General features: G+C 36.7%; 1 protein-coding gene across 2 annotated transcripts in view; it reads right to left on the minus strand.

The window, feature by feature from the left end:
* Positions 1-27,954, minus strand: part of CSRNP3 (cysteine and serine rich nuclear protein 3) — a 175,677-nt gene that overhangs the window by 135,194 nt on the left and 12,529 nt on the right. For both annotated transcript variants that reach the window (XM_036884390.2, XM_036884391.2), the window contains exons 2-3: positions 22,907-23,077; positions 105-193 (exon numbers count right to left, since the gene is read on the minus strand). In XM_036884390.2, coding sequence (XP_036740285.2) covers positions 105-117 — 13 coding nt within the window. In that variant the 5' untranslated portion in view covers positions 118-193; positions 22,907-23,077. The remainder of the gene's footprint in view (positions 1-104; positions 194-22,906; positions 23,078-27,954) is intronic.

Below are 27,954 nucleotides of genomic sequence, written 5' to 3' on the forward strand. Positions count from 1 at the left end.
AATTAAACATTAGCAATAATGACTTAGAACAGTTATATGGTTTTATCTCAGACCTGCAAAAACATGAAAATAATATCGAAAATAATAAAGTACGAACTACCGACCTTGAGACCTCATGGACTCCAGTATTTTCCTGAAGACTCTATGCCTCTGAAAACATCTTTTCAGGCTGTAGATATCTCCTTATTTTTTCCTTAAAAAGTAAAATGTTTCAAGTCAGTCAGAGAAAGATAAATGCCATGATTTCAACTTAGAATCTAAAGAGTAACAAACAAACAAAAAAGAAACAGATTCATAAATACTGACAACAGACTATTGGTTAAGGTAAGGGAAGGGGCTGGGGGAATGGGTGAAATAGGTGAAGGGGATAAAGAGGTACAATTATAAAATATATAAAATACATTAATCATAGGAATGGAAGTACAGCACAGAGAATTTAATCAATAATTGTTAAATGGTATGGTAGCAGGGGTAACTACACACTGGTGAGCATAAGTAATTATATAATTATCAAATCACTAGGTTGTCCATCTGAAACCAACATAATATTGTATATCAACTATATTCCCATAAAAAAAGAAAGAAAATGTTTCAGTGTGTTACATAAAGTTATACTTTCAAAGAGCAAAATTGATTACAAGGTATAAATATAATATAATAGAAAGGAAGATCAGTAAGAATATTAGAATGTAAATAAGGCATTAAGTATAGAACTGAATGATCATATGCATATAATTTAGTGCAGAAAAAATATCTAAGAAGAATGCAGTAAATTTCTAATCAATCAAAAAATATTATGAACAAGAAGTTAAAGGCATTCCATCTTATTAGGAGTATTACACTAGATTTAAATAACTTTCCAGCCTCCAAGGGGTACAAACCTTCAAGACACAAAAATTCGGGAAAACTAACCAAAATGTTGTAGCTAGATACTAGCTGATGAAAATTACAATGAATATTTGTTATGTTTTCTGATTCGCTTAAAGGAAACTATATAATTCTACATTTAACTCAAACATTTATATATTCAGGTTCTAAGATAGACTTTAAGAAAATAAGTTAAATGAAACATTCTCTAAACTAAACATGTTTTAAGTAAAGATCTTGTTTTTAAATTACAGTGCCATAATTCATAGTGATTAAAGCAATAGTTTTTTAAAGAGGTGGTGATATCCTCACAGTAATTACACAATTTTATTTTCCCAGACTAAAAGGTGTATAAGCACTTTTTCTAAAGAATTAATGAAATTTCCATTCTAATATGTCAAGGTAAATCATTATGCCCATATACAAATGTAAAAATTTTCCTAAAAAATGAGGTAGAAAAACGTATGAAGTGCGGTTCATTTATTGTGCTTCCACAATAGCCAGAAATGAACTATCGCTGATGGTAGCCAATAGCAATACTCTGTATAGAAATACTACAAATGCATTACTTGAGTGAAGAGCCTGAGCAAGCAATTTATGCTGATGTTGTTCCAACAAGCTTAAGACATCAAAAGTCTTTAAGAAAAAAAATTGTCCCAGGAACACTGTGTCTTCAGGAGCCTCTTTTTTCCTTTAAATTTTATCTACATGGATGTGCATGATAACATGGATTTAAAACAAACTAGACTATCTGTGGTACTCATAAGTAGCATAGTGTTATCAAATTATGGTTACAATTATAGCTAATGGAAGTCCACTTTCGTTCTGAGGAAGCCCAGTTTCAGCTGAATAACTTAAGAATTATTATTTTTGAAAGATCGATTCAAAATTCAATTTTAAGTATAATTTCAAATACCTTAAAACTCTTAAGATTATTTTACACTCAAATGATGATATCCTAAAGACCACTGAAGCAATAACTTACATTACCCATTGCACTTACTTGGAGGAATATTTCAGAATGTAACTTTTTCTGACGTCTCTGATAATTAAACTGGGTCTTTTATAGGTTTCATCCTCCTTGAATGTTTTTCCTAGAAACTGGGGTAGTTATATTTAACCACAAATCAGTCCCAGATGTCACTTGTCACTGTAAGGCCACACACAGGACTAGGGTCCAACTCAAGTAGTGGTATAATAGGCTATATTGGGACTTCCAACTCACGTCATGATACCCTTATAGACATAGGACTCTAGGAAAGTGACAGTTCTCACCCATTTTGTGTTCGACCACTGAGGTACCCAGAGGGCTTACAAAGGAAGAATAGCAGCTCCTAGATCTTTCTGAGGCACATTATCCAAAGATTATTCCTCTAAGTGGCCTGGCTCTCACAGTGAGTGCTGTTGAACTGTGGATCTTAGCACAGGTCTTGCAAATTCTCTTTCACTTGTGTGCACACACACTTCCTGACAGGCTCTCACACAGCTCACTTCCTAAGTCACTGCTACAGAACCAAGGGGCTAAACTAAAGCGGTTTCCAGCACCAACATCTGCACATGGTGTCCACACCATTATTGTTCCTCTGAACTGTGTTGAATATGACATTTTCTTCCAGAATTATTCTTCCTTTGTGACAGGCCCCCTTCCAGGAGCTTGACTGGCCTCAGCTAGGGTCAATCCTGTCCATCAGATTTATTTTTATATTCTTGACTTTCAAACAGGTCAGAGTTTGAGTCTTTAAACTCTGAGTCCCCTGGCCTCTGTCTAAATTATAGGTTAATTACAGCTATGTACATTTAGATCCCTAGATTTCGCAATACTTTTTCTTTTCTCAATAGACTACCTTCAATGTCTAAAGAAAGTCTTTTATTTATTTGGTTGTAAGATACAATTATGTTTTTAATTTCAATTTTTATAATTTAATTTAACTTCAGCTTAAGAGAGAAATTGAAGAGTCCTGTGCTAAGATCCACAGATCAACAGCACTCGCTGTAAGACCCAGTTGAATTAGAGGAATAGTTCTTGGATAATGTGCCTCAGAAAGATCTAGGAGCTGCTATTCTTCCTTTGTAAGCACTGTGGGGACCTCAGTGGCCGAACACAGGATGGGTGGGAACTGTCACTTTCCTAGAGTCCTGTGTCTATGAGGGTATCATGACGTGAGGTGGATCCCCCAATACAGCCTGTTCCACCACTACTTGAGTTGGACCCTGGTCCTGTGTGCGGCCTTACAGTGACAAGTGACATCTGGGACTGATTTGTGGTTAAATATAACTACCCCAGTTTCTAGGAAAAACATTCAAGGAGGATGAAATCTATAAAATACCCAGAATATGTACACTAATGGAAACCTAATACCACTTGCCCTGACAAATCATTTCTTATGCTCATCTGAAGAACCTCAGTTTCTGATTATAGTTCTATGAGAAAGAAAATTGACATAGACCTCACTTAGAAATGGGTACCTAACACTTATGGTTTATATCTAATTTTTTCTGATATCTCGGGTTCATTTAAGAAATTCCCTGAGACCCAGTATTTTGCTTTTAGAATATTGCAGCATGCACATCACTTCCCCTCATTCCAGGCTGCTTGGCTCGCTGGTGGCCCATGGACACCACTGCAGACCAGCCCACAAACCCCAGCAGCCATTTGGAGTAGCAAGGGTCAAGGCACTCTCCCACGTTTGTCAACATTTCCTCCAAAGGCCACCTTTAGTGGGTCAGGGAGGCATGACGCTCTTGTGGAGATGCTTTAATCAATAGCCATGCCAGACTTCACTGAGGTCACTGGGGGTCACATCGCAGTGGTAGCCTTGATGGAGCTGTAACATCAGCTTGTGTTATTTTTACCGACAATCCAGTGATTAGCTCTAAGGAAATATAACTTGTTTAAAACACTCTTATCTTGTTCCTGGTTTCTTAAAACACTTTCTTCCAAATGTTGAAGTTTTGAGAAGAAACTTGTTCCTCCCAGAATCACAGAATTTGAGACCCCCCCAAGTTGATCACTTCTGCATGTCTGGAAACCTGCCTCCTCTCAGGCTTCAGTACATCAAAAGGAAATACCGGTCTATGAACCTAAGCAAAGGAATGTAAATTTGCTGTACAGTGTTTTTAAGGTGATAATAAGACTTAAATTCAGCATGATAATTTAATGGCTTTTGCAATTGCATCTCAGAATGCACTGTTGCATAACTAATATGCCTCCCACTAGCAAAAGCATTATTCATTCTGAAGGACAGCTTCCTGATAGAAGCAAAGGGCCTGGGGCCAAGGAACGTAGCAAGAAAGACGATCTGTCTTGTAAAGTTTGACCCTACTTTTTTAAAGAGAATAAAACCCCGCTGACAGTCATATTGATTCTTGTAGAATCATTTCTTAAGTAACAATACCACTCCAATTTTGGACCTTGAAAAACATACTGAAACACAGTTAACAAAATATATGCAACCCTTAATTGATATTTACCAAACAACAAAAAAATGAATTCCCATTTCTTCCTAAAATGTGTTGAACTATAATAAAGCAGTATCACATGACCAAAAAGTTTCTAAAATGATGACAGTACTTTGTCATTCTATTTCAGTAAAATGGAAAAGAGTTATCAGAACGAATTGAATCGGTCCTAGTTAGGCTATTTATGTATCAGGTACTCGCCATGGGATTCTTCTGCTCTATCAGCTGTGCTCCAAAGTGTGCAAACAAGTCTTAAAATTATTCGGATGGATCTTCATTTAAAGGCATGGGAGAAGACATAACTATAATTACTGGGAATTTACAAGAATTATAAGACAATCAAGGCAAAAACTCGGGAAAATTTTAAAAACTTGAAGATAATTTCCCAGAAAAATCGGAAGTTAGCAAGACTGACCCAAGAAGTGGAAACTTAACTAGAGAGATTAAAAGGCATTGAAAAGGTGTTTCAGGCTCTCCCATTGAAAGGGCAGATAGGATCAGCAGGTGCAGGGCAACTTTAAGTAGCCTTTACAACAGAAGTCCTCAGATTGTTTCCATCATACACTTTGCCAGATAAAAACCCCAAAAACTTCTTGACTTCTACACATTTTTCTCTCATCCCACACATGTCCACACTTCCCCGCATACCTAGTTTACGGGCCCTTATTCAGCACGGCACTCTCTCTTGCACACACACTCACCTGGAAGGCCTTTCTCTCTCCTTCAGATCAATGTGACGGAAAAAAAAAATATCACCTGGTTAAATTTAGCTCTCTTCCTACTATTAACTCACCCCCTGTGTCTGAACAGATAGATGAATTTGACTAGAGAAAAATGTAGGATATTGCATTGTCGGTATAACTATTGATACATGACCACAGATTTCAAGTGGGTCCCCAGTAGCACCTGGCAATCTTAGCACATTTCCTTTATTTATTCAAGCTTCAATTCTCCACCACCAAAAGAAGTGCCTCTTCTTTCCAATGCTCCAACATTTCTTCTCATCTCCTTTCTCTCAGTTTAAGATAATGCTTCTAAGAATGCTGGAATAATTTATTCAGTTTCCTCCTCTTACCACTATGTCCTGTACATGCCTCATATTTGTACCCATACAGTCAGCCTTCCATCCTGTTACAGTGGAGAAACTGTTCTATATCCCACCTAAGTTGAGCCCTTCTCTTAAGTCTTAGATTCCATTTCCTCTCACCAATTTTAGGTCTTTGCTACTTTAATTTATCCCCTCTCTCTCTTGCAGCATCGTTTCCCCCCCACTTTACTGGGTTATTCATATCTTTATACAATAGATTATAATGTCTCCCAACTTAAAAAAAAATCCTTTTACTTCAGTTCCCCATCGCACTGTCACCTTATTTCTCTATGTCCACTTCTCTCTACTCCAGCTATAGCAACATCCCAAAAGAGGGCATTCTCCACTCCTCAGGTGTGACTCTGTCTTGAACTCCCCCGAAAGCAGGGCTTTGCTTTCACATCTCCCCTGAACCAGCACCTACCAAGCTCAGCAGTGACCCTGGATATTGCCGCACCCAATGGCGAATTGTCAGTCCTGCGTTGCCTTTCTGTCCCCAGTGAGTCTGACTCTGATAATCACTGTCCCTTTCTTGAAGAATTTCTTTATTTGGCCTCTGGGACACTATACACAGGGTAGGCTTGTCTCCTACCTCATTTGCTGCCCTTTCTTAACCTCCTTGCCTGATTTCTTCCATCCTCCTGACCTCTAAACCCTTGAGTGGACTGAGGTCCGAGGCTTCTTTCTCACTCAGGAGAGCAGATATAGTCTCCTGTCTTTAAACACCATCATTTATTTACGAACCCCGAATTTAGGTATCTAGCCTGAACTTCCTCCCTGAGCTTTAGGGTCTGAACCCCACTGCCCTTCTGCCCCACAGCTCCACTTGCATATCCAACAGGCTTGCAAAGTTAACATGTCAAAATAACAGTAATAATAAAATGAAAAGAAGGAAAGAGGATAGAGAGAGAAAGGAAGGAAGGAAGGAAGGAAGGAAACTTGATTCTTGTAGAATCATTTCTTAAGTAACAATACCACAAAGGGAGGGAGGGAAGGAAAGAAAGAAAAGAAAATAATTAATGCACCTCCTCCAAGCTTCCTTCTCCCACTCATCTTTCCCATTTCAGAAAACGGCATCACCATTTACCCAATGTTTCATATTAAAATCCTACCTCCAGGAATAGCTGACTCTAGGATTGGGGCACGGTAAATACAAGGTAAACTTGAAGGATCTTTAAAAAAAAAAAACTAAAAAAATTTAAAAATAAAAAAGCATCCTAAAACAAAGGTTAAGGGAAGGAAAAAAAACAGACATATGTGTGTCTAAAAGACCTAAGAACTGACATGAAACAACTTTGATGGTCAAAGTTGGAATTATTTAAGCAGTAAAAATGAACAATACTATCAGATTATAATCCAAGGAATAGAATGAATACCTATGAATCTATACTGATTTAAATAAATGACTGACTAAATGAATCAGAAAGAAGGAACAAATCGTCCTTACAAAATAAATCCAAACAATGTATAGAGAGACTCCCCACTCTTCCAAAAAAATGAAGCTTGGCCTCAACTTAAGTGTGAGTTGTATTTATTAAGTTGCTTCCAAAGAATAGATTATGGAAAAAGTAAAATAGTAATGTTAAGGGGGAGAGACCGGGCAGGTGCCATCTTAATCAAATAACTAATGTTAACATCACCAGTGATACATTATGCTGACATCATCTACTCTGTGATATGATTTGATAAGAAGAGCACCTCACTTCCATGATATTCTTCCCCCAGATCTGTAATCCCATTCTAATCATGAGAAAATACTAGAGAAAACTGAAATTGAGGAACAGTCTGACTGTGCTCTTCAAAAAGTCATAGTTGTGAGAAACAAGGAAAGACTGATAAACTATCATAGATCAGAGGAAACTAAAGTCCGTGTGATATCCTCGAGTATATCTGAGAAGAGTAAAGTTCATCCTTGGATAAGCTGTGAAGTCTGAAGTCACTAGTTTGATTAACAGTACTAGACCAATGTGAGTTTCTTAGTTTGGACTAGTGCACCGTGGTTATATAAGATGTTAACACCGGGAGAAGCTGAGCAAAGCGTTTATGGGAACTATGTGCCAATCTTTGCAATTTTTCCCATAAATCTAAAATTATTCCAAAATAAAAAGTTTAGCTAAAAAAGCCTAGGAGTTAGTCATGCTCCTCTCTTTCTAAACCCCACACCTAGACAAGCAGCACTATCTGTCAGCTCTGCCTTTAAGATGTATCCTGAATCTGACCACCTCTTGTCAAACCCCCACATCTCTCACTTCTCCTACCCAACAGTGACCTTTCAGCCAGTCTCTCCTCTGGGGACCCCCACTGCCCATTCAAACAAATGTCAAGCTCTTTGTTGACATCTTACATTTGCTCTTTTTTTCTCCAGAAGCCTCCTCCCACCCCAACTATTGCATGACCCATTCCCTCCCTTCATCAAGCCTCTGTCAAAATAGCATCTCCTTGGAGAGGTCTTTTATGAACACCTTTGAAGTAACCACCCCTATTCCTGTACCCTGACCCTGCTTTATTTTTCTTCACAGTCCATTCGTGACATCATATTATTCACTTCTTTGTTCCTTATCCTTCTTGACCACTAATGTAAACATCATGAAGGCAGGGACCATCTCTTGTTGAATGAGTCAATAAACACCTATTTCTTGGGACTTATGGAGAAACATGTATCGTATCAAAACTGGCAGCTTTGCTGCCTTTTTGAAAAAGCAATATGCCATATCCATTAAGTCAATGCTCCCATTCTTAGGAGTCTATTCCACTATTCCACAAAAAGTAAAGCACTAGCATGTAAGGATATTTTCAAAAGAACAGATATTACAGTCTTGCTCATAGTTGCCTAAAAATTAAGCTGAAACACATTTCCACTCATAGGGGAAAGTGACTAAATGAAAATAATCACACCTTGGAATATTTTGCAGCCATTAAAAAGAACAAAACAAAGCTATGACACCTTGGGGAATTTCCATGAAAAAAAATCAAGATGAAGAAAAAAATGTATATAATGTAATCCATTTTTAAAAATTTTGTAAGAATATGTGTATGTTTATCTATAATTACAGGATATTGAAAAAAATATGAAAGGTTATAAACTAGGTCAACAAGAGTTACCCACAGGAGAAGAGATGTTGATGAAGGGAAAGGGGAAGAGGAGGGAAAAGCCAAGCAAAATGAAAAGAAAGAAAAAGAGGGAGGGAGGGAAGTAAAGAAGGAAGGAGGGAAGAGATGAAAGAAAAGATGGATATTAAGTATCATCTATGATATTTGTGACTTCACAGAAAAGTTTCTGCAAAAAAGAGAATTATTCAGGAAAGTCAGTTCTGAAGCACAGAATGGTTCTGAGACATCATTGGGCCTACGATTTTTTCAAGCAGAAACCAACTTTTAAATATAGAATTGATTGCAGGCTCCTTAATCTCACAGAGAAAAGAGAATTGCTGCTCAAATTGATCAGATTCCCAGGAAATGCATAAATTCTTACAGATGGCCCAGGAACACTGCTAAGTTGAAGACAATGTTAGTCAGTGTACTTTCGTGCTCAGTTGCAGAAAATAGAGATCAAACCTAAAAAAAGAAAAAGCATTATCTACTGACAGGAGTTAAAGAGGAAGATCTTTACAGCATCTGTTCACTCCACTTTTAGTTAAGCAACCTACAGAATCCACCTGGTTGTGATGAGCATTTTCCCTCACTGAAGCCGCACAGTTACTGCCCTGCAGGGGAGAAACACTCAGGGAAGTCTTGAAGGGTCCTGGGGCTGCCTGATGACTTTCGTTCTATTAAAATAAATGAGGAACAAATTGCAGATTTCCTGTTATATAAGAATATGTCCTTACCGTCTCTGCCATGATAAAATGTAAGGAGCCTCATAAATATTCCCCTGTATAAAGTGCCCAGGACCCACGGAGTATTTAATAAATGTTTGCACACTTTCTCCACATTTCAGAAACATTGCATGCTTTGTGGCAGACAGGAAAGGGTATAAATAATTATGTAATTAGTCTGGCCCCAAATCTGTCTGCTTGTAGCTCCATGGAGCACACTGTGCCTGTGTCAGGTATAAAAGTGTGTTTAAAGAAAAGAAGGATCCATTCTGGATATTATATGAGGGCATTTTTCACCAAAGTCTATGTGATAAATAACTCTATAATACAATGATTTTACCAAAAGGTGAACACTGAATGAACCTTGAGTGAAGAGTTTTTAATACATGAGAAGAGAAATGCAGATAAAATGCAGTTCAACAAAGAAATGTTAGTGGCATAATAATGTAATAAAAAGTGCTCAGGCTCTGGAACACTGAACTACAGAGGTTGACATCTTTCTGTTTTCATTTCTCTTACCCTTGATTTGGGCAAACTACTGAACATCATCTTTTTTTTTCATCTGTTAAATGGGCATATGAACTCTGATTTTATATTTTGTAGGCAAGGCTAAGTAAGTTAAAACAACATGTGAGCCATAGTAGATCTTTCATATATCTGATGTGTTTAGTAACCAGAAAAAGAAATAGAAAGGACAGAATATGATAAGACATTTTAAAATTTGAAAACCAACTGACATGAGCTAGTTTCACCATTCACTTCTAAAGACTTTTACTGGGCAGTGCCGTTTTCAAAATAATTTTTCATTTTTATCTTCATGGTGATTAACTCTGGGGTCAAAATGAAATACTAACATAGTAATCATTATTATTGGTGGCCCAACATGATTTTTCTTTGTCCCATAGTCTTCTGGTAACATACTCCACATCTCCTTTCTTATTACCATGACAATGGGTCAATGAATGAGTTTGAGCCAATCGAAGGACCTCATCCCTTGGCCACAGTTGGCTGAGTGACGGACATGTGACCCTTGCTAGGATTATCAGTCCTAGTCCAGGTGACAAAACAGAGTCCATGCTAGGTGATCCCTCGGAAGGAATTTCATATGCTGAACTAGTTATAATGGTTTTGTATGATCTGAGATGCCAAACAAAACAGAAAACAAAGGAACTCAGAGATGAGCAACAGTAGGAAGATGCTGACACCTCCAGCTGGAGGCACAAAGGAGGGAGTGATGTCACTGGAGCTCAACACCTGGTGCTGCCCGCTGGGAGCTGGGTCTGTGCGGAGGCTGCTGCACGGGGTTGGGACCATAAAAGCAGAGCTATTAGGGCCATTACAGCAAGGGCTGGAACCTCGGTATTTCCAGGGGCCACCTGAGGCACGGAGGAGTGGGTGGGAATATTCTGGTTTGCATTTTCATTCTGCCCTCTATGGCCCCACCAATGGCTCTGGTTTGCTGAATCCATTGGAAGCCAGTAGGCAAAGCAGTGAGGTATGCAGTTTTCTGAGAATGGACAGAGACTGGGTCTAAGCATAAAAGGACACAAAGTTGACACCTAAGACAGTCTTCATGAAGACGAGGTATTTCACCATCTAAGCTGTTGGCACCAGGGGTGGAAATTACTGCTCCTTGCCTTTAAGTATCTAGTGTGAGGAAGATGTGTATGTCTACGTGCAGGCAGATACCTTCCCCAGATGATTAGAGAAACCTATATATAGTCCTGTATGCAGAAGCAAGACAGTAAGGCCCTCCCACAGCGAGAAGAGAGCCGAGTCATGGGGGCGGGAGGGGCTTGGAGGCTGTCATTGGAGCCCCAGTTCTATTTTTGCTTGATATAACCTCTCCCTTGTCTTTCTCGGTTACGTGACCTACACTATCTCTTTTTATCTTTAGGCTGGATTATGGAGCACTTTTTTCACCTGCAATAAAATGTTTTGACTAATATAACCACGACTGTTTACTGAATATTTTAAAGAGATGCTAGGACAAATGCCAAGTACTACAGGTAAAGGAAAGAAATTAAAGAATGGATATAGTTACATCTTACCAATCAGATAAATTAAGTGAATGTGGTTATGTTGACAGGGCTTGGTTGACCATAATACTGAATGAATTCTCTCTCCTTTATTTTATATAGGGAATTTAAATATCCCTCCCCTTCAAATAATTAATCTAAAAAGGTAATTTCTCCCAGCCTTTTAAAATAGAGGAGTCAGTTGATTTAGTCGATTCATGCCTGGCAATCAGACTACAAAAAGAATGCAGATCAATGCCAGATAGAGGCTATCACAACAAAAGTTGGCCACAAAGAAATAAAAAATGTATTTAAAATTAATCTTCAGCTACAATATATGGAATGTTAAACAGAGCAGTTTTGCCCTCTTATCCTACCTCAACTGAAGAAAGATTATTTTTTAGACTGAGTTCATAATTTACCCTTTTAACTATTTGCAAGAAAGGTAAAGGAAGCCCAATCAACCACTGTTATCTCTTCTTACTCAACACTAATGTTTTTAGCTTCTCATTTTTTCACATCAAGTAATATCTATTCTTCTCTTTTTAGTTCTCCCCAATTAAGTGGGAAATAGAAGTCAGTGGGTTTGCTATATGGGATAGAAATCCTTGGAATCCTAAAGGTGATGGAAGTTTTTATTCATTTGTTCTGACCGTTGATTGTTTGTTCAGACAACCGAGAATTGAGAGCCAGATCTTAATTGCGAATAAGTACTTTTCTTTGAAGAATGAACTTATAACCATAAAACCTCTTGAAATCTGTGTGCATTCAATGATGTGCCCTCTCCAGGTGAAAGTTTCCTGGACATCAGACTTAATTAATCCTCATTCTATACAATGTATCAGTTGGAAAGGATATTTCTCAGCATGGTTTCATGTCTATTAGTCTGGACTTCTCATCTAGCATGTATATTCTCTGAAACAGAAGCACACTTTTCCTCTGCCTGTACTCTGTAATACATCTTCACTGTAGTCATCAAAACTGTGTGCCCTATTAATTCTCTTAGGAATAGAACCTTAGTAGGCTCTTGAGATATGTGAAGAATTTATAACCTTTCAGTCATGGGAGATACTGAGGACAGGAACCTGAGAATTTCAACATTTAACAAAACTCATGTTAATGGAAATCAGCATGGATGGTTTAAATGTGACCAGAATCTCAATTTATATCACTTCCAATGGTATTGCATTTTATTCTAACTAATACTAATGTAGATGAAGACTGAAGATCCACTTGTATTGAATACAGGAAGTTTTTAAAAAACAAAACATTTATCTATTACATGTCATGGAAATAGACTGATGATTTCAATTTTCTTATAGATTTTATATCACACACCATAGTGCCCCAGTTAACAATACTGGCTGTAGAGTTGGAGCTGGTATTGATTCTAGCTCCAGCATTTACAAGCTACATGAATTTGGGCACATTACTCACCCTTTCTGCTTCTCAGTTTCCTCATTTGTAAGACAAGAATAATCCCATCACCCTCACTCCTCGCATGTTGTCACAAATGGCAGGATTTCATTCTTTTTTATGGCTGAATAATGCTCCACTATATATATATGCCACATTTTCTTTATCCATTCATTCATTCATCAGTGGACACTTAATGCTGTTTCCCTATTTACAATAAAGCTGCAGTGAACATGGGAGTACAGATTTTGAGACAGTGATTTCATTTCCTTTGGCTATTTACCCAGAAGTGGGATTGTTAAATCATATGGTTGTTCTAGTTTTAATTTTTTGAGACCATGACCTACTGTTTTCCACAGTGGCTGTACCAGTTTACATTCCCACCAACAGTGCAAAAGGGTGTCTTTTTCTCCACCTCCTTGACAACATTATCATCTCTTATCTTTTTGATAATAGCCATTCTAACAAGTCTGAGGTGATGTCTCATTTTGATTTGCATTGTAGTTCCCTGATGATTAGTAATATTAAGCACCTTTTATTGTTGTTGGCCATTTGTATGTCTTCTTTGGAAAAATTCTCTGATTCAAGTCCATTTTTTTTATTGGATTGCTTATTACTGAGTTGCATGAGTTCTTTATATCTTTTGGATATTAAGTCCTTATAATTTCCAAGTATCTCCTTCATTTCATAAGTTGCCTCTTCCTTTTGTTGACTGTTTCATTTTCTGGGCAGTAGTTTTTTAGTCTGATATAGTCCTGCTTGTTGATTTTTACTTTTGTTGCTTATGCTTTTAATGTCATATCCAAAAACTCATTGCTGAAACCAATGTCAAGGAGATTTTCTCCCTTTTTTTTTCCTCTAGGACTTTTACAGTTTCAAGTCTTACATTTAAGTCCATAATGCATTGCAAGCTAATTTTCATGAATGGCCTAAGATAGAGGTCTTGCTTCATTTTCTCTTTTTTTTCAGTACATAAATATCCAGTTTTTCTAACACCACTTATTGAACAGACTGTGCTTTCTGCACTGAGTATTTTTGGCTTCTCTGAAAAATATTAGTTGACTATACGTGCATAGGTTTATTTTGGGGTCTCCATTCTGTTCCACTAATATGCATCTGTTTTTAATGCCAGTGTCATACTGTTTTAATTACTATAACTTTGTAATATAATTTGAAATTAGTACATGTGAGGCCTCCAGCTTTGTTCTTTCTCAATGCAACATTTTTTAAATGGATTTTTAAATAACCTTGAACATTCATTAAGAATCCCTTAATGCACACACATTGCCAGACTAAATTGGATCTTCAGGTGAGATTTCATGTCTAAATAGAGACCAAGGCAACAAATAAATAGTTTTATAGTAGGAAAAATATTTTTCAACTCATTGTATTGATAAGTTGAAGAAAAAATAGGACTATCTTGATATATTCATGAGAAATTTGATGTAACTTTATATTCATTATTAATAAAAAACAATAGAAGGATAACTCTTTAATGTACAATAAAAGATATCTTATGGTCAAGTCAAAGGTGAAACCCTAGAAACATTTCCACTGAAAGAAAAAAATATATATATGCCTTTCCCAGTACCAAAAATAACCTTTTAGAACATATATTAAGTCTCATTCATATTAGGCATAAAGATATTTTAAAAACTTAGGGACTCAGAAAGGAAAATGCACTAAGAAGAAAAGAACACAACTCTACTGTGGTTTGTAAAATAACAGTGAAATGTGGAGAGATATCTGGCATTCCTGAAATGGAAAAGCAATGTTATAAAGATGTCAATCTGCCTTGCAGCCCAAATTAACCTACATATTTAATGTAATACCATTGACATAGGAGGAGTTTGTTTGGTAACTTGACAATATTCTTCTAAAATTCAAATAATCATATGAGAATAAAGTCTTTAAAGAGCATGGCAGTGCACTGTGTTTCTGTTCATAGTAATGGGCTAGGAAAAATTGGGAACTCCAACGTGAGACAATTAAATTTATGACAGTCATCATATAACACTGTTGTTGGTTTGGAGATGAACACCCTGATCATGAAACAGAAAGGAAACCACAGATACTGATCCTATTGTATGTAAGAAAGATAAGAACAGAATTTCCTATCAATAGGAAATACTACATTATTCAAGATATGATTCTAGGAAAATTTGAAAATTATCTTCCTGTTTTGCACACAATATGCCAACACAATTTTCAGATGGTCTAAAGATTTAAATATATAATAGAAATTTATGAAAGTTCTAGAAGATATTACTTGTATGCAATTAATCTTGTGAACAGAGGTCTTTCTAAGTATTTCCTAAAGGCCAATTCCATGATATATTTGACCACATATATATATATTCTATGGCAAACATAAACAGTTACAGACAGATGACAAAATAGGAAAGATATTATTGCATATGTGTTCATCACAGTCCTTAATATTATAAAACAAGGAAAGAAAAATCATCATAATAAAACAGAACCAAAACAGATAATTCATACACACGGCAAGCAAATAAATGTATAATCAGTTTCCTAATATTCAGAGAAATTTAAATTAAAATACCAGAATATCAATTTTTACCTACCAAATTAAATTATTACAGTAACAATCAATGTACATATGTATGTATGTACATATATATTTATATAGACATATATACACATTGATAGACACAGAGCAACAGAGACAAAGGCAGAGACAGAGAGGAAATACTTAGTTTGACAAGATATTGGGAAAATACGCATTCAGTTACTTAAAGTGGAATATAAATTTGCAAAACTTTCTGGAGGGCAATTAAAATGATACCCTTTGAACTGTGACTTCCATCTTTATAGATTTAGTCTAAGATTTATGTACAAGTATTCATAACAGCAGTAATTACATTAGTGAAAAATTCTAAAGCTATTGTAATGAATGAACACAAGTCTTGTTAAGCTAAAATACATGAAAATAAAATGAGAAATAAATATCCTGAAATACTGAGAAATACATTAATATAAAAAATTACCCATAATTCCACTGTCCAGAGAAAGCATCTTTTAAGGTTTTCTGAATTTCTATAGAAAATGTATGTTTCCCTTTTTTACTTCTGGATCTTACTACCTTCACACTTCATGCATAAGAGTTTATAAGTGGGATGAAACTAATACAATTTTGCAACTTCTTTATTAATGTGAATACATTTCCATGTCAACAGATAGATTTGTTCAACTGTTTTTATTGGCTAGTAATCCATTGTATGGGTTTTCCATGGATTACTTAACCAATTGTGTAATATATGGTTCTGTAAAATTTTTCACCATAATAAAAAATACTGCAAAGATTATCCTTAGAGCAAAAATTTTTTATACATTTAGATTTTTAAAGTAATAAATAAATGTTAGATATATTGATTCAAAATATCTCAGTGTTCTGATTAGAATATTGACTTCTGACTTAGTAATAGATTTAAAGGCCAGTAAAACTACACAGGGAACCTGGAGAGTGTTCTCATTTATAACAGCAGTGTTATGCACATAAACTGGAAACTTCATGAACACCTGATATGAAAACATTTTCTTCAGTGGGTCTGTACCTGTTTAAGGAAACCCTAATTCTATCCAACAATCTTAATTTCTATGCAATTAATTAGCCTATTTCAGTAAACTCAGGTTATGTCATAGCTGATAGAAATCATGTGATCAATTAAGTCATGTCGTTTTTAAAAAAAATCTCATGAACATGCCAATCAAATAAAACTTATTTAGGACCTAACGTTATGACAATTAAATACAATAATTTGTTTAAAACATCTAGCACAATGACTGGCAAATGACAAAATGTTCAGGGAAGTTTGCTATCATGATTATTACCGTTTAGCAGTGTGGGAGAAATAGAGGATGCAGCCCTTGCCATCAAGGAGCTTAAAATAATTGTAATTATAAATTCGACCATTTCCATATTCTAGCTGCAAAGCTTGTGAATGCTAAAAAAGAGCAGCTATTCTGTTGAAAATAACAATGTTTATTTAGGCTGTGTTTATCCTTTTTGGATTCCATTCATTTTTTAATCTTTCATCAAAATGTTTGTTTATCTCATACTGAGGGGAATTTTTAAATATATATACTTCTTTATTAGTGTCCATAAATTATTTGTCAAGTTATTCCCTAGATATTCTTTTGCAGCCTTTTTAGCTTTCTGTATACTATTTTTAAATCTAGGCCAAATGTATGATATTTAATATATGTCTCACATAGCTATGATCTTAGCATAGCATTTAATTTTAGTACTGATTAATGACCACCATAATTATCAGCCTAATCAGCAATTATTCTGGTATGTAAAAGGTCCTTAAAGTGTATGTGTTGTATCTGTGTATGTATGTATATCTGAAATATGTACTACTCTCACCAAGGCAAAATGATAGGTTGTCATAGTAACAGCAAACAGCAGACAGTCAAATCTGACATAACAAGAAGATAATAGACAACATCTTTGGGGAAACCATGAAATAGAACAGGCTATGTTAAAAAAAATTAACTACATGTAAAATTAATAAACATTCCTTCCAAACCAAGTTCCTCAAGGATGGAATGAAATACTCCAAACTCTGGCAATCTTAAGATTTAAATATATACATGTTCTAAAACATAGAAGTTGTAGGCGTTGGAGAAAATTCTAAGATAACTGTATTAAGTATTCTTTAATTGTGAATATTTTAAAGGTTTATTACTATGATCTAAAACTAAAGTATGTGCATTTTTTTCACCTTATAATATATTCACTAATATTGTCATTCAATGATGGAATAAAAATATATAGCATTACACACATTTCTGGCTTCCATAATGTTACAGTTAATAGGACCCACTATTGTATTTCAATCAGAAATATCTTATTAGAACTCTGGCTAGCAATCTTTATCAGCTTTTACAATGCTTTGGAAATTGTTCCAGTAGAGTGAGTTTGGGCTTTTTTGTTTGTTGAGTCATGCTAATTAAGACCTGCAGATATCCATTAAATATCTTAAGGTGATTTAATAGTTCATTATATAAATCAAGTTTCATAACCATTCATTCAAATTCCTAGAACTGTAAATTATATAAATCAATTTTTATTGCTGCTTCATTATTATATTTGTGAGACAAGGTAAAACAAATGCAACAAACTGAGTGTTTATTACAGTTTAAACATATTATAAATACTTTCCTACCTAAATATTAAGTACCATTAAAAGAAAATGCCTTTCTAGTTTTTATGTGTTGGCCTTCGGTTGAAAATCAAATATTTATATTTTATCATACTTATTATGATTGTTCTTTCTTCATTACATTTGAAAACCATACCTTTATCCCTGATCCAACTCTCAGAGGAATTCAGTAAATCTGAGACACTGAAGTGTGGTAGTTCATGCCAGTTCACTGCAGCTGAACATGTAAAGCATATGGGACAACAATTCTGTGGCCCCGACCTTCCCAGTTTATTCTCAAATTCCTCAGACAAAAAAGAAGTTACATTTTCAGAATACAAACATGTACTTTCAAGAGTGAAATAGTTAAATATCTCAGCCAATTTAGAAACAGCAACTGGCTCCTGGTTTTTTTTTTTTTTTTTTTTGCAGGATCAGGTTTAATTCTTTTTGCATTCACATGCACACAAATACACTTCCCTGGAGCTGTCAGAAAGCATCAGACTGCCTGATCTGCATATGAATTTTAAAATCTTTTGTGAACCACAAGGACGTTTGCTGCAGGCACTATGATTTCATCATCACCATCATAAACAAGTATAAAGCCACTCAACCCCTGCTATTCAAACCAAAGCTAAAAGATTATGGTACTTTGAAAATGGTTAGGAGAATTTTAATGGCCTAAATTCACTTGGATCCATTTTCCAAGTCACGGTATTTTGCAGTTGGGCAATCATCTATTTACTGCACAAGACTACTCCTCGCTGACACCAAAATAAGGATGTGATTCTAATCAAGAGGTTTATAAAATGCAGATACTTTATGAAATGTTTGTAAAACAAATTACATTGTCAGATGAAAATATTCTGATCACTAATGTGAAGATGGTGTCTTTAATATTGAATGGCAACTCTAATTCTTGGACTCTATGAAATATAACTATGTTATCAATTCTACATATAGACATCCTGAGTAAATAATAGATGTAGGAAACTGGAAGATTTTCTATGGTACATTTCAGATCTCCTGCTAAAAGGGCCTTAGTCTCTTTAATGAGATGAGAAACAATATCACTAATATCACCAGGAATTTATATTTAGTTCCTTATGGTAGCTAACAGAGTTCAAACCAGGAAGAGATGCTAACAGAGTTAAAATGACAGAGATGTATTCTTTTTCTAGATTCACTAGGATATCAATATACAAAATTTTGTTTGAAATTCGGTTCAAGTATTCTTTCAAGTTTAAAGCCAAATTTAAGTTTTTCAGGGTTTCAAACAAATAAGCAAATACAAAAGCTAATTCTGCACCTAGCCAGCAAAATGGAATATAATTACTCTATTCAGTCAGAAGCTGTGACTAAGTGAGTCTAATTGAAATGCAAGGTAAGTGGGTTTCTGAGGTCTTAAATTATTGAACAAGAAATGTAGGGTCCCAGAGTTCAAGGGATGGAAAGATATCATTATCTTTTTTTTTTCCAGGAAGTCCGGGATGCCCATTCAACTGACAAAAGCACAGTATACAAAGGCTTTGCTTTTAAAGTAAATGAAATGACCCTCTTTTTGTTAGCTGCTCTTGAAGATGCATACTGCATACTTCATCTCGCCTTTTTTTCTTGATAACATTTTTACATTATCACAAGTAGCATTATGTCACCAAAACAAACCAAATTTCCTTCATGTAAGTGGAAAACAACATGTTTGCTGTAAGGTATTTCCATCAATGTCAGTGATACACAGGGAAGTCTCAGCAGCCTGCTCTTTCACTTCCAGAAAGGGGAAGGGAGACTGTTCATTCACACTCAAACCGAATTCTCTGTCCACTATTTCTTTTACTCTCTGGATTTATTCATAAACTCATTACAGGCACTATATTACATCCCAGAGATATTAGCACTTTTACCAGAAATCAACTGGAAAAAAAAAAGGCAACAGAAAGATAAACTCATTCTATTTCTAAGAGAAGCTGGCACAAAGGATACAACCATGTCTTCCACTTGGTGACTGGGCGTCCCTACTGAGCGGTCAGTGATGGTCAGCCATCAGAGAATAACAGGGTCTAGTGGAAAGGCAGGCTCTAGGGCTCTACAGTGAAGTCCTCTGCCCCTAGCTTACATTTCCATTCTTGTCAGCTGACACTCTGGGCCTCAGTCTCCACATCTGTAACATCAGGGAGTCTGCCGAGATGTTCTTCAAGGTCCTGCTAGCTCTAATAGTCTTTGACTTCACAATGATGGTAGACTCTTGACTACTGTTTTTGTCTTATCCTGTTATATTCAGAGTACTGGATCCTCAAAAATAAAAAAAAATTAAAATGGGGTTTCTTCCTCAATTTGCCCAACTTTATGAGATTTTGTATTGGCGATCAGGCTAAGAATAGCCCAGAGTAACAGAGAATCCCCCGTCGGTCCTATCTTACGTCTATTCGCCCTTCCTCCTTTCCCCGACTGTTTATCCCAAATCACGGTTCTGAGCACACATTCAATTACAAGTTGTTCAATGATGCATATCATCATTTCCTTACAGAGGAGTACCAGCAAATGCTTCCCTCAAAACCCTTGAAAATTCCCAAAGTAAAGTACATTAAGAGCACAGCACAATCAAACTTTGAGCTGCTTCCTTGCCTAGCCTGATTTCTCTGGATGCAGTGGATGCCGCCTCCTCCACAGATCCTTGCACTGGTGATGAAACAGAGAAGTTATGACCAGATATCAAAAAGCTATCAAATACTTTATTTTATCAAAACAACACCATTCTGCACACAAACTTTTACCCTTCCAGGGAACTCTTCACAGACTGACCTATAACAAATGCCTAACCCTATAAGTTTTCTAACCCCTCCAAACTACCAGAACATCACTTTCATCTGAAAAGCATCTTGAGCCACAAATGTAAGACCTGATGGTGTTTAAATGGGCATTATAGGTACTTGGTGAGCTCGCAAGCTATGGAAATCAATATGCATCTTGCATAGAGAAGTCCTGCAATTGATTTTTCCAGGAGAGAGTCAATTTGTAACTTTAGGAGAGGCATACGCACCAGGGAAGTTTTAAGCAGGCTGCAAGTTAAAAAAAAAAAATTACGGGGGCATGGAAACCGCTGCACTGCACTATAGGAGGTATTGTCTCAAAGAAATAGGGTCTAGATTGATGACATTTTTCAGGACTTGGCTAAAGGGAAAAAAGTTTAAAAAACTTTGCAGCTCCTGCAGTGCTCTGGGGCTTGGGGAAGGAGAGCTCACCAAGGTACACAGCAAAGATATTTCACAGAGTGTTCCTGAGTGTTCTTGAATTTAAATGTGACTGTTGCTTTCCGAAGTATAAGGACATCCAGGGGCCTCATGCTCTCCAGTTTTTAACTATTGTCTGAAATCATAAAAAGGATGTATTGCATACTTGAAATCCATCAAGAGAGTGGATCTCAAGTGCTCTCACCACCACCACCACCACCACAAAAAAAAAAGTAACCATGTGGCATGATGGAAATGTTAGCTTGATTGTGATAGTCATTTCACAATGCTAATGTATATCAAAACATCATGCTATGTACCTTAAGTATATACAAGTTTTACTTGCAAAAAGAGTGTAAAAAATGCATAAAATTAATCCATTTACCCAACAAAGTCTAAGCATCATTTAATGTTCTATACCCTTCTAGGCACCCTGGGTGATAGCCAGGAAAGGTGTGTACCCTCCACGAGGCAAAAGGGACTTAGAGAAAGGTGTGACAAAGCTGTAGATTAATCTCAAACACAACTTATCCCCCCAGAATCCACTGATTAACAATAACCTTTCTATGTAACTAGAGAATCTTCTCAAAACAGCTATTATTTTCTCACTTCTCCCAACTATTTCTTGATCTCCTCCTTACTTTTTATATTTTGCATAAATTCAAAAAAATAAGTTCTACATTAGTCAGGAGATAAATAATACAAAGGCTAAACATTTGTACAAAGTTTTACTTATTTCTATTTTAAATGCTTCAAGCAATGATGAGGGAAAACTCATGAAAACCAAGCAAACTTTTGCTTTCTTGGGAGTGGATAGAAGACAGTTAAAAATGGAATTTCAGTGGGGCAGAGAGCCACATTGTATGAATTTTAGTGTGTATTTAAAAGGCTGTTTTGGTGAGTTAAAAATGCCCAAACACAAATGTCCCAGAAAAATAATGTTAGAAAAAAATGCTCTGGGGAAAAACGAACAACCCTGTCTTGTGTTTTGGATAATTTTTACCTTTGCTTATGGAATGCAGCTTTAAAAGGAAGTTTATACCCATCATCCTATGAGGGAAGCATGAAGTTATGGGGCTTTTACTGACGTCATTTTGTTTTGCTTTGCATGTTAACTCTTACTAAAAGTAAATTGGAGATCCCTCTTCCCCTAATGACTGAGGTTGAAGGGACACAGAAATGTTGGAAAAGATTCACCTGTTTCAAAATCTCCCCATATGCCTCTTTTACAAATAATGCAATTTGAAATGGCCAGAATTTTAAGTTAGGACATAACACACTAAGCAAAATGATGTGCTCACACAAAGGGCTTAGAAGAAGTATATACATGTAAAGGTGGCACTTACTGTCGTGTATGAACCTGGCCTTGAGTCTGAGATTGACCAGCATCCAAACAACAGAATCTCAAGACTTTCAAGTCTTTGATTTCAGAGCTGCCTTCTTTTAAAAACAAACATTGTTTCCTCACCTAGGAGGTGAATGTGTTGAACTTAGCCCCACAAGTATTCACAAGCAATATTAGAATTCAAAAGAGCTCTACTGATGAGATTTCCGAAGGAAGCCTCTATTTCACAGAGCTGAAGACACATAAGAAATCATTTTCAGTTGCTATCTGCTTGCTTATACCATCAAGTGGACTCATTTCTGCCTCTCATACTCACTCCACAGAGATGAACAGGAGTACGCTACTGAGACTTAATTACAGAAATGATACCATGTTTTGCAAATAAGCCTGGTATGTTTCAAAACCAGGCAGCAGATTTAAGTCAGTGGATAAAGATAAAACTCCAAGAATGGACCACAGAACACAATTAGTACAGACCTGAACCACAGCTTAGATACTCACCAGTGAAATGATTAGAAGTGGACTGAATGACACCATCAACACTGTCCGTACTGCCACAGCTAAAAACGTCATCGTCTGATTCCTGCACAGAGGAGTAGGGTGAGGAGCTGTCAATTTCTTGGAACTTCCTCTTTAAAATTCCGCTCATAGCTGCAGTGTAGGCACATGGACCTGTAACAGGAACGGGGGCAACACGGCAGTGAAGCATCTGACCGTGGATGGCATTGTCTAAGTCTCCAGATTGGTGTTTGGGGCTGTAATTTTTGGAAACTTATCTACCACATTATCACATTCATGCAGAAATTAGTCTCTCCATAATGCTCGAAAGCATTGAAAACAATTCTACCTTAATTCATTATTATTTGCATTCTCATTCTGACAACAGTATTCGATAAGAAAGTCAAAATTAAGAATGCGGCCTTGGAGCACTACAGAAGGAAATGGAGTTCCGTGTTGTGAAATGTCGAAGCAAGCATCAAATACATTTATTTGATTTGTTCTGGTAAATCATGTACTGTCATTGGGAGAGCCAGAGTTCAGAACGAACGAGATCACTCACTTGCCCGCTGTCATACCCGGAGCACACTGATTAGGGCATGTCTGCCTGGCTTGGGATTTCTTTTTTCTTAAGTACAAAGGCATCGACTTTCCTGGGGCTCTCTGTCCGTCAAAAATCAAATTGGTTGCTAGAAAAGGCTATACCTGCAGAATTTGGACGCCTTAGTCACGTTGCCAGGCGATTCAGCAGAGCAACAGGGAATACTTGAGACCTATGCCAAGGTGTTTAGCTGAATGGATTTTACACTGGAAAATCACAGTCCCTAAATCTTTTACTGGATAAAATATTAATTAAAGTTTCTTTGCTCTCTGTATCAACATGGTCGGCGGAAGCCATTCAGAGGTATCCTTATGCACTTTTAAAATCCTGTTAGTGTCAATGTAGGTGAGTCATTAAACCTCTGAGAATAATAACTTCTCCATAGCTCTAGAGTTAACCGTTAAGGTGATCAGCAATTGCAAACACAAATTCCTATAATGGCAAATAACCTCAATGAGTAAAGAGGGCCAGATGTAATAAAATCATAAAGGCACCTTGGTCTTCTCTTCTGTCTACTGTTATTTGCAGCAAAGGTATCAAGAAATACTTTTCTACCCTAAGGAAAATTATAGCCTAGGCCCAATAATATATGGTCTCACGCCAAGGGAACAGTCTGGATTAAGAACTGTGGTGAATGAGAGATGCATACCCAAGCCAAAGGGGGAACTTTCTGCTCAGGTCTAGGTCATTTCAGCTCCATGCTTTCCCAATCTGATCTACTCTAAAATCTGGCCAATGCCCCACTCACATTCAGAAGCAGTCCTTTCAAGGTTAGGTTTCACATTCCCCATCCCCCTTTCCCTTACTAAGTTTGTTTGTAAAATTTAAGGAGCTATTTTTAGATTACATTTGTAACTTTTTTTTCATTGACATATAATCTTACATTGGTTTCAAGTATACAACACAGTGGGTCAACAGTTACCCATATTATTAAATCCTCAAGCCCACTAGTGGGGTTATTATCTGTCAACATAGGAAGATGTTACAGAATCATTGGCTATATTCTCCATGCTGTAAAGCATCCCTGTGATCAACTTATATTATGATTGAAAATTTTGTGCTCCTTTATCCCTCAGTCTCCCCACCCACCCATTCCACCCCTCCCCATGGTAGCCACCAGTCACTTCTCAGTGTCTATGAGTCTACTGTTATTTTGTTCATTTTGCTTTGTTTTGTTTTTATATTCCACAAATAAATGAATTCATATGGTACCTGTCTTTCTCCTCCTGACTTATTTCATTTAGCATAATGCCCTCTGGGTCCATCCATGTTGTCACAAATGGCAGGATTTCTTTTTTATGGCTGAATAATATTCCATTGTGTATACATACCTCTTCTTCATCCATTCATCTACTGATGGACACTTACGTTGCTTCCATATTTGGCTATTTTAAATAAAGCAGCAATAAACAGAGGGGTGCGTATATCTTTTCAAATCACAGATTTTTTTTTCCTTCAGATAAATTCCTAAAAGTAGAATTATTCGGTCTTGTGGTATTTCTACTTTTAGTTTTTTGAAGAACCTCCATACCACTTTCCACAATGGTTGTACCAATTGACATTCTCACCAACAGTGTAGGAGGGTTCCCTTTTCTCCACATCCTCACCAACACTTGCTATTTCTTGTCTTTTGGATAGTGGCCATTCTGACTGCTATGAGGTGATATCTCATTATGGTTTTAATTTGCATTTCCCTGATGACTAGCAATATGGAGTATCTTTTCATGTTCCAGTTAACTACCTGTATTTCTTTGTTTGGAGAAATGTCTATTCAGGTCCTCTGTCCATTTCTTAATTAGGTTATTTGTTTCTTTGATGTTGAGGCATATGAGTTCTTTGTATATTTTTGGATGCTAACCCTTATCAGATAAATCATTTATGAACATATTCTCCCACACTGTAAGTTGCCTTTTTGTTCTGCTGATGGTGACTTTTGGTGTACAGAAGCTTTTTAGTTTGATGTAGTCCTTCTTGTTCATTTTTTGTTTCCCTTGCTCGAGGAGATGTGCCCAGGAAAAAATTGCTCATGCTTATGTTCAAGAAATTTTTACCTGTGTTTTCTTCTAAGAGTTTTATGGTTTATGTCTTACATTTAGGTCTTTGATCCATTTCAAGTTCACTTTTGTGTATGGAATTAGACAGTAATCCAGCTTCATCCTCTTGCATGTAGCTGTCCAGTTTCTCCAACACCAGTTATTAAAGAGACTGTCTTTTCCCCATTGTATATTCACAGCTCCTTTGTCATAAATTAATACACCATATATGTGTGGGTTTATTTTCTGGCTCTCTATCCTGTTCCATTAATCTAAGGGTTTGTTCTTGTGCTAATACCATACTGTTTGGATTACTATAGCTTTATAGTACACTTAGATTACATTGTAATTTAAAGCCCAACTTGGACTGGCTGTACAGGATAGACAAAAACTAGTCAGATCGTTAACTTGCAGGGGTTAACAAAGAAAGAATCAAAGTATTATCTTCCCCATTAGCCCAGCACAATACCTGAAATGCCTTGCTAAAGATACATCAGTTAGGGGAACAAACTATTTTACAACAGACACCTGCACAAATATACCACCAAGGAGTGGTGACATCTTAAGGCATCAGATCTCATCATGGGAATGCTATCAATGCCCTTGTGGTAGAAAGGAACAAGTCTAAGTAGAGTGACTTTCTTTAAAAAGTAGCAATCTTGGCACTGGCCACCCTTCTTGTGCCCCTCATTGACCTCATAGTGTCCCTCCCTCGGTTTTGGTAGTTACACTTCCCTGGGACTTCTTTGTTCAGGGTGTTCTGCTGACTTGCCTTTCTCTATTTCTGTATTTTCTGTTTCCTCATTTCCCCAGCTAGGATATGGAATTCACTTCTGACAGACCTGCCTCTATCTCATTGCATCCTGAAAGCCTCAACTCTGAGCACCAACTGACTCATTCTTTCAGTATATCTCAGTTCAGACTATTGAGAAAGGGAATCCAAGTGTCCTCATTGTGTCATTTATGCCATTCTACAGAAAAGAGATTTGTCTTCTGCCCTTTGTTTAAGGACCACTTATTATTTATTCAGTAAACATCTACTGAGCATCTATCATGTACCAGTGACTGGTTTAGATGCCTAAGAATGATAATGTAACAACACAGGAGACAAAAACTCCTTCCTCTAATGTTGCTCACTTTGTAGGTGTCATTGGGGAAGAGGTAGACAAATAACGAACAGAAAAGTAAATTAAACATAGGATGGAGATCAATGCTATGGAGAAACATAAGCAATAAGGGGTATAGCAACTACAAGTTTGGCTAATAGAGAATATTCCATTTTTAATTGATTGGTGAGCTAATGTCACAGTGAGGAAGTGGTGTAAAGACATGGAGGAGGTAAGGGAACCAGAGATTTTGACCCCTAGGGGAAGAGCAGTCCAGGCCAAAGGAATGCTGTGTGCCAAGGCCCTGGGCCAGGCACCATAGGTGATGCAGTAAAACAGGTATCAGGGGCTAAATTGTATAGAGCCTGTGAGGACTTTGGCTATTATGCTCCATGAGATGGAAGCCACTTAAGGGCTTACACAGTGGAGTGATAAAATCTGATTTACATTTTTTAAAGTGTACTCATTAGTTATTTCATAAGAAAATGGAGGGTCTATGGTACAGGAAAGGCAGATTTGACAAGAGAAGGGAGAGGTCTGGAATTAAGGAAGAGAGAGGACTAGCGACTCAGGTGAGAAGTTGGTCAGTAAACATGACGAGTCAGAGGGCTGGAGAGGTCAGTAGCTTCCTTTGCGGGAGAAGAATTTAGGAAGAGGTTAGAAGGGCAGGGAAGGTCAAAGTGCTTCCCAAAGCAATGTGGTTATTTAATCATACCTAGAACCCCTTGTTTCCAGACTTACCAATGATTTTATGACAGTGAAGACCATTTTACTTGATAGATTTCAAGTTAAGACCAATTCAGATACATTGTACCACTTTATGGTGTTGCTTTGGCAAATAAAATTCATAATGAGAAAGTAAGGGGGTCCCCTTATCATTGCAAAGGAATATGTCTTTTAGTTAGTAAGAAGAAGGAATATTTGGAGGGTGATCATTGTCAAGGATTTACTTATTTGTGAGAAAATGGAGACAAAGAGTTAATAACTATTTTACTCACCATCCGCTCTAAGGTTACTTATTCAAGATTTCTAAAAAGTCAGACACAAAACCATTACCAGCTTGAGCAGGGATTCCCAGACTCTGGCTCTGGACTGACCCTGTCAGGCAGTCTCCAGCTTCGAAAGTCACTTCGTGACCCAATGTAACCAGTATTTATTTGGTTGGAGAAATTATCTTCAAGTGACTTATGGAGGTTTTGGAAGAATTACAGAAAAAACTCAGAAAGACTGAGAGCTATTGATGAATGGAGAATGTTGATGTTCTCCAACTTTATTAGTTATGGGAAGCTATTTGGAAGTTCTGATGTTCTA

Source organism: Manis pentadactyla, chromosome 8, assembly GCF_030020395.1.
Source record: "Manis pentadactyla isolate mManPen7 chromosome 8, mManPen7.hap1, whole genome shotgun sequence".
NCBI classification, from domain to species: domain Eukaryota; kingdom Metazoa; phylum Chordata; class Mammalia; order Pholidota; family Manidae; genus Manis; species Manis pentadactyla.